Source organism: Tupaia chinensis, unplaced genomic scaffold, assembly GCF_000334495.1.
Source record: "Tupaia chinensis unplaced genomic scaffold, TupChi_1.0 Scaffold145814_1, whole genome shotgun sequence".
Lineage (NCBI taxonomy): Eukaryota > Metazoa > Chordata > Mammalia > Scandentia > Tupaiidae > Tupaia > Tupaia belangeri.
In genome coordinates, this window is record NW_006205672.1 from 1,251,460 (window position 1) to 1,259,117 (window position 7,658).

Consider the following 7,658-nt stretch of genomic DNA (forward strand, 5'->3'; position numbering starts at 1 on the left):
GTCCGGGACTCGAACCGCAGTTGGCTACATGGGAGTTCAGCGACATAGCCATTACTCCGACTGCTGGTCCCTATTCCAGTGACTTAAAGGACTGTCATATGGAAGCTAGATTAGACTTAATGTCCTTTATCACTTTAAAAGGTAAAACTCTAGGGGCTAGCAGGTAACATGATGGTTAAAGCTGCTGGACTCCCACATGGCTAACCGTGGTTTGAGTCCTGGACCTGGTAGCTTTTCTCCCCCCCACCCCCCACCCCCGTGTGTCTCTCTCTGATCAAACTGGGAAATAATAATAATGTTAAATAAAAAATAATTCCTTTTTTTTTTTTTTTAAGAGAGGTTTTTACTATAGGGCTCATTCATTCACTGGAGAGACAGACAGAAAGCAAAAAATTATCCCCCAGAGGAAATGGCCATGCTGCAGTCCCTTCTCCAGTCTCCTCTTGGGATTTTTGGCACACATGCACACGCCACCCCCAACGTGAGTTTTAAGTCTCTGAGTCCAAGACTCAAACTGTAGTTGACTACATGGGACTCCAGTGAGGTAACCATTACGCCATCTGCTGGTCCCATAAAGTAATTCCTTTTTTAAAAAAATAAATAAGGTAGGACCAGCAGTTAACATAATGACTATGTGGCTGAACTCCCATGTAGCCGACCACGGTTCAAGTCCCGGACCCGGTGGCTTAAACTCATGCCGGGCGCGTGTGCGTGTGTGCCCAAGATCCTGAGAGGAGAATGGAGGAGAAAGGATTGCAACATGACCGTCCCCCTGGGGAGGTGATTTCTCGCTTTCTGTCTCTCTGTTTCTCTCTGTCTCTTTGGTGAGCACACATGCCCTATAGCTAAATAAATAAATAAATAAGAAAGATAAAACTTTTTTTTTTTGAGAGATTTTCGCTATAGGGCACGTGCGCTCACCAGACAGACAGAGAGAGACATAGAGACAGAAAGTGAGAAATCACCCCCCAGGGGGGATGGTCACGTCGCAATCCCTTCTCCTCCATTCTCCTCTCAGGATCTTGGGCACGCACACACATGCACCCGGCGTGAGTTTTAAGCCACTGGGTCCAGGACGCGAACCGCGGTCGACTACGTGGGAATCCAGTGACATAGCCATTACGCTAACTGCTGGTTCCCATGAAAGATAAAACTTTTGAGCTGATTTGGTGGTGAGGTGGTAAAACTGCTCAAGAGAAGCTGGTTCCAATATGGAAGGTCATGGGTTTAGTTTCCTGGTCAACCTGTGTGTGCCAGGTGCAAACCCTCATGGTCTTGTCTGACTGGGAAGGCTGAGGGGGATCACAATGTGAGACCCTGTTGGTGCTTATCTTTCATTCTATGTCTCTCTTTCTCTCAATCTCTCCCTCAATTTTCTTATTAAGGGAATAAACTCTTTTTAGAGAGAGATTTTTGCTATAGGGTGCATGTCTCTCACCAGGGAGACAGAAAGTAAGAAATCACCACCTCCACCCCCCACCCCACCCCGCTTCAGGAGAAGGCCATGCCACAATCCTTTCTCCATTCTCCTCTTGGGACTTTGGGCACACACGCACATGTGCCCGGTGTGTGTTTCAAGCTGCCATGTCTGGGACTCAAACCACAGTCAGCTACATGGGAGTCCAGCGACTTACCCATTACACCATCTGCTAGTCCCTAAATAAACTTACTAAAAAGTAAAATTATCTTCAGGAAGTGTATTTCATCTCAAAATAAGAAAGCTCTGTCGCAATGTATCATGCTGTCTTAGATGGGAGAGAGCTGACAGGGTGGTTGTAGCGGGAATACCAGTATCAGGGAAATCAACGGGCTTCTTGTCCCTGGGCCTTTCTAGCTATAAGGCCTTGCTGTTCCGAGTGGGGGACGGGACTTACACGTACTTGAGATACGAGCAGAGAGCGTGTCGAGGGCACAGGCAGGAAACTGTGAGGTAGACGGTGCTAGAGGGCTCGCGGGGGCTTCCACATTTGCCTGGCGTAGTTGGCAGATGAGACAGCCAGGAAGAAAATGGAGAGATCTTGGGATAGAACTAGTGTGTGGAAAATGGGGACACTCTGACCCTATTCTCTTAATTCCGTCCTTTGACCCTAAAGAGACGTATGAGCGGCTCGAGGCCGACAAGAAGAAGCAGGTTCACAAGAAGCGGAAGTGCCCCGGGCCCATCATCACCTATCATTCGGTGACAGTGCCGCTCGTTGGGGAGCCAGGCCCCAAGGAAGAGAACGTGGACGTAGAAGGGTGAGTGGAACTGGGGGAAGGGGAAGAGCGATTCCTCCCTGTTTTCTTGGCCCCATTTCATGTGCTTTCCCCACACAGCTCCCCTCACACCTAGTTATCTCAGAGCCCTCCCTCTCTTCAGCTCTATGTTTCTTTCACTTTCCGTCTCTTCTCTAAAAATTACCTTTAAGCCTAGCACTTTCCCCTGTCGTGCTATAGATTTGCTGAGAGTGTTTCCTCCACTCTGACTCCTTTTTCTCTCTACATCCCTCTGGCTTCTTTCTTCCTGTGCCTGTTGTCTTCTCCCATCAGATCTCCAGACTTTTCTTTTTTTGCCCTAGACTTGATCCTGCTCCCCCGGCTTCTGCACTGACTCCCCATGCTGGGACTGGACCTGTCATCCCCCCCCCTCGCTGCTCACGGACCTTCATCACTTTTAGTGATGATGCGACGTTTGAAGAATGGTTCCCCCAGGGACGGCCCCCGAAGGTCCCTGTTCGGGAGGTCTGCCCAGTGACCCATCGTCCAGCCTTATACCGGGACCCTGTCACAGACATCCCCTACGCCACCGCTCGAGCCTTCAAGATCATCCGTGAGGCCTACAAGAAGTACATCACTGCCCACGGGCTGCCGCCCACAGCCTCAGCCCTGGGCCCAGGCCCGCCCGCTCCAGAGCCCCTCCCCGGCTCTGGACCCCGAGCTTTGCGCCAGAAAATCGTCATCAAATGAAGAGAGGTCTAGTCCTTCACCATCTTGTTCCTGCCTAGACTTGGGGCTCTTGATGGTCCCTGTCCTCCCTCTGATCCTTCCTTTTGTCATTCTTGATCTTTGCTCCACCCTTTTCTGTATTTCTTTCCCCATCATTTCCCCTAGTTGCTACTGGTTTTGTTGTGTTTTTTAATCTAATAAAATAGGAAGATTCCATTGTCTGGTGTCTAATTTAGGGTTGGGAACAGAAGAATTTAGGAATGTCTGAGCATACATGGGTCTTTATATTTGTTTTATAGCATTTATTATGGGCTCTTTTAAAACAATATTTAATTTTACTTATTATTATTTTAAATTTTGCTATAGGGCATACATGCTTATGAGAGAGAGAGAGAGAGAAAGTGAGAAAGTAAGCCTCCAGGTCTGAGACTCGAACCGCAGTTGGCCATGTGGGAGTCCAGCACCTTAACACCATGCCACCTACTGGCCCCATGAGCTTTTCTTTTTAATTTATTTTATTTATTTACTTATTTTAATTTGATCAGAGAGAGAGAGAAGGAAAGTGAGAAAGCAAGCTGCCAGGTCTGGGACTTGAACTGCAGTCGGCCATGTGGGAATCCAGTGCTCTTAATCACCATGCTACCTGCCGGCTCCTCTTTTTAAAAATTGTGTGCATTCCTCTAACTAGATAATAAATACCTTAACAAAAATAACAAAGCAAAATGATTATATTGACCATTATATCACCTTAAATTTGCCTCTTTGAAGGTAGCAGGTACCAAATAAGTAGGAGTTGTTTGATTCTTGGAAACCTCAGTGTCTAGGGCTTGGGCTTGGATAAGGAGAAGGAGGTGCCATGGCTATGAATGGCCACTAGAGGCTCTCAGGGCTGGGCAGGGTATGGGGGCTGTGTATATGTGATCTCCCACTACCCCCCACCTGGCCAGAGCTAAAATAATAAAATGCTGAGCTCACTGTTCCCCCACCCTCTCCCCCTGCACCGGGTGCCTCCTGCTGCCGGAACAGTGCTCCAGTAGAACAGACAGACCAACCGACAAGAAGAGGCAAGAGGGAGGTGGCCACCAGGACTGGTAGGTGGGAAGGCAGGGGGCTTATGGATGAGAGCCCGGTGGGAGATGGGAGGTGAAGAATGGCTCCTATGGGGAACGGTACGGAGTGTGTGTCTCGCTGTCATTCTGTATTCCTCTACTGTCTGTCCCTTCGCTGTGTGCGGATTGTTTGCATTGTCAATGCGAGTGTCTCACTTTCTGCATCTTTCATATTCAGTGTGGTGTGTATATGCAGAATATGTGCATTTTTCGTATCGTGAGAAGTTGTGCAAGTAATCTTCACACTGTTTTTAGAGAAACTTTGCCCCATTTAGGTGTTTCCCATCTACAGGTCTGGTGTCACCTTCCTATCCAAAGCCAGGGACAAAGTATGGGGACACTGTCCCTTCTCTTGGGCCTTACTGCCCTCCCCCCGACCTGGAAGTCCTTCATCTTCTCTGAGCCCTTGTTTTCCCTTGGATTTAGAGTTTTAACAAGCATAGAAAGTGAAGTCTGATCCCCTGCAATAGACGAGGAAACGGGGTGGGGTTAGAGACTGTCCCTTCATCACTGAATCTTTCGTGCTTAAGAAAAAGACTGGATTATGAGGCAGAGAGAGGGATCTCCGTGAAACTCTGTGCCCCCCCTTTCAATAGGAACTGGGCACGGGGCCAGCTGTGTTGGCAGAGCTTCCAGCAGCTGTGCAAGGGCGAGAGGCACTGGCGGGTGAGGTTGTAGGAGGAGTGCTGCTAGGATTTCTCCCTCGTGGTGGGGAGACAGACCCTTTGGATGCCCGAGATCCCCATCGAGAGTGGCTGGAAGCTGGAGAAACTCGTGCTAACTCAGAACAACCTAACCTTCCCTCTGGAGTTCTAAGCTGCCAAATATCCAGCTTGATGTGCTATCCCCCCACCCGCCGCTGGCCTCTGTGTCCCTACTGTGTCCACATCCATCTTTCCATTGTCCAACCACTTTTCCCATGTCCCCTAGGCTCTGTGAGTGCCACTCACAGTGGGGAGGGGGTGGGGCCACCATGTCATCCTATCAGAAGGAACTGGAGAAATACAGAGACATCGATGAAGATGAGATCCTAAGGACTTTGAGCCCTGAGGAGCTAGAGCAGCTGGATTGTGAGCTGCAGGAGATGGACCCCGAGGTAGGGGCTGCAGCACAGGGGCAGTCCCCAGTCATCTGGGAGGGTGCGGGGCTCTGGGTGGCTAAGACCAGGGCTACCTACAGGGCCCGGAGTCCCAACTGAGCCAGGGAAAAGGTGTCTGGAGATGTTTTGGGGAGCCCTAGAGGCACCTCAGATCTGACTGGCTCCCCGAATTCATCTCTAAGAACATGCTCCTGCCAGCTGGACTAAGGCAACGAGACCAGACAAAGAAGAGCCCAACAGGGCCACTGGACCGAGATGCCCTTTTGCAGTACCTGGAGCAGCAGGCACTAGAAGTCAAAGAGCGTGATGACTTGGTGCCCTTCACAGGCGAGAAAAAGGGTACGGGACCCTGACATCCATGCCCCCCAGAACCCAAGTGACTCTCACGTCCCCCCTCCAGTCACCCTCTTGCCTTCCAACTCCTAGCTGCCCAGGGACTCAACTGCCCCGACGCTTGCATGCCAGCTTGCACTCTTCAGCTTTTAGGAGAGAGAGAGCACCCAGGAGTCCAGAGCTTGTAAGGGACTCAGGCTGTCCAGTGTCCCCTAGTGATTTAGCATTCACCTCCTAGAGAAGGAAAGGAAGCTGCTGGCCAGGATCTTGGGAGAAATGACCTCTCCCTGAACCACCCTTCATCTCTCCATCAGGGAAACCCTACATTGAACCCAAAAGGGAAATCCCAGCAGAGGAGCAGATCACCCTGGAACCTGAGCTGGAGGCAGCCTTGGCTAATGCCACAGATGCCGAAATGTGTGATATTGCAGGTGAGCAGCTGTGGAAAGCTGAGAAGGGGGAGCAGAGGCAGGGAAGTCCTAGCCATGGCGTGGGACTCCATGGGAAGGCCCTGAACCAGGATAGAGATGTTTGCAAGAGCCTCAGGCAGTTGTTTTTATTTTTTTTAGTTATTTGTTTGTTTATTCATTTTAAAATTTAGTATGTTGATATATCAAGAACAACTTTACAGAGCTTATAAAGGCAAGTAAAGGAGGAGCTATTCTGGGCCTGCTCATGGCCTGGCAGTTAATGTGGTTAGATCCCCCATGACTGACTGTAGTTTGAGTCCTGGATCCAGCATCTTGAAAAACACATCGGGTGCTTGTGTGTGCATGCCCAAAATCCCCAAAGGAGAAATAGAGGAGAAGGGATTGCAGTGTGACCATTACCCATGGTGGTGGCGGTGGTGGTAGTGGGGTGGGTGTCACTTTCTCACTTTCTCTCTCTCTGTGTCTTTGTCTCTATCTTGCTCTGCCTAGTGAGAACGTGCACCTTCTGGCCAAAAAAAAACATAATAATAATAAAAGAGCTATTTTCTGACTGCAGTTGGGAGGGGGTCTGCAAACTCCTTCACCCTCTAGTGTCTCCTCAGCACCTTCCCTTAGTCCTGTCTAATGTTTTACAAACCACAGTTTATGGAAGGGACACTTGGGGTTGAGGGAGGATGGGAAACCTCTTTGGAAGAGTGAAAGAGGTCAGGCTTTGAAAACCCTGTAGCAGATTTGAAATGAAGTCAGGGGGCTTGGGACAGGTCCCTCCTCCTCATTGCCTGGTCCCTCTCCTTCTCACCAGCAATTCTGGACATGTACACGCTGATGAGCAACAAGCAATACTATGATGCCATCTGCAGCGGAGAGATCTGCAACACCGAAGGCATCAGCAGTGAGTGTGGTGGGGGAGTGCAGTCCCTGGGGCTGGGAGCAGAAAGTCCCGGAGTCAGAAAAGGTAGCAGAGGGTGAGACAGATGAATCTAAGAGCGGACACGGCACATGAATGACAAGAGAACCAATGGGAGGAGACTGTGTGGGACATGGGTTCCCTTCCTACCCTGACCAGGTGTGGTACAGCCTGACAAGTATAAGCCAGTGCCGGACGAGCCCCCAAATCCCACAAATATTGAGGAGATACTGAAGAAGGTTCAAAGCAATGACAAAGAACTGGAGGAAGTGAATCTCAATAACATCCAGGTATTTAATGTCCACCCTCCAAACACTACTTTTGGGGTAACTATGAGAATGTCTTAGCCTATTGTCCTGTTCCCCTCTGCCAGGACATCCCAATCCCCATGCTAAGTGAGCTGTGTGAGGCAATGAAGACAAATACCTATGTCCGGAGCTTCAGTCTGGTGGCCACAAGGAGTGGTGACCCCATCGCCAATGTAAGGCCAGTTGACATCCCAGCCCTCTCCCCACGCCTTGACACACCTCTGGGCAGGGCTGACATACAAGGTGTGTGCGAGATGTGCTACTCCCATCATGCTTCCTGTAGGCAACCCTCATGGAGACCCCTCACCTCAGCCCTACAGCTCACAACTCCAAAATCTTGAGATCATTTTCTCAAAGGGCCACAGCACTCTGTACTATCACATTCTTTTTATTTATTTTTTAAAGAATTAATTAATTAATTAATTAACTTCAATTTGACCAGAGAGGGAAAGTGAGAAAGCAAGCCACCAGGTCTGGGACTTGAACCATGGTCGGTCATGTGGGAGTCCAGCACCAGCCCCATATACCACCAAGTTCTTGATCTCC

General features: G+C 49.7%; 2 protein-coding genes across 2 annotated transcripts in view; both read left to right on the forward strand.

Annotated features, from left to right (window-relative positions):
* The window catches only part of VPS72 (vacuolar protein sorting 72 homolog), a 17,793-nt gene extending 14,652 nt beyond the window's left edge, over positions 1 to 3,141 (forward strand). The window contains exons 5-6 of the mRNA XM_006168425.3: positions 2,094 to 2,238; positions 2,559 to 3,141. Of these exons, the coding sequence (XP_006168487.1) occupies positions 2,094 to 2,238; positions 2,559 to 2,946 (533 nt within the window). The 3' untranslated portion in view covers positions 2,947 to 3,141. The remainder of the gene's footprint in view (positions 1 to 2,093; positions 2,239 to 2,558) is intronic.
* Positions 3,142 to 4,831: 1,690 nt separating this feature from the next.
* TMOD4 (tropomodulin 4) overlaps positions 4,832 to 7,658 on the forward strand; it is a 4,072-nt gene continuing 1,245 nt past the window's right edge. Inside the window, exons 1-6 of the mRNA XM_027768274.1 lie at positions 4,832 to 5,130; positions 5,316 to 5,472; positions 5,781 to 5,897; positions 6,700 to 6,789; positions 6,964 to 7,094; positions 7,178 to 7,285. Of these exons, the coding sequence (XP_027624075.1) occupies positions 4,954 to 5,130; positions 5,316 to 5,472; positions 5,781 to 5,897; positions 6,700 to 6,789; positions 6,964 to 7,094; positions 7,178 to 7,285 (780 nt within the window). The 5' untranslated portion in view covers positions 4,832 to 4,953. The remainder of the gene's footprint in view (positions 5,131 to 5,315; positions 5,473 to 5,780; positions 5,898 to 6,699; positions 6,790 to 6,963; positions 7,095 to 7,177; positions 7,286 to 7,658) is intronic.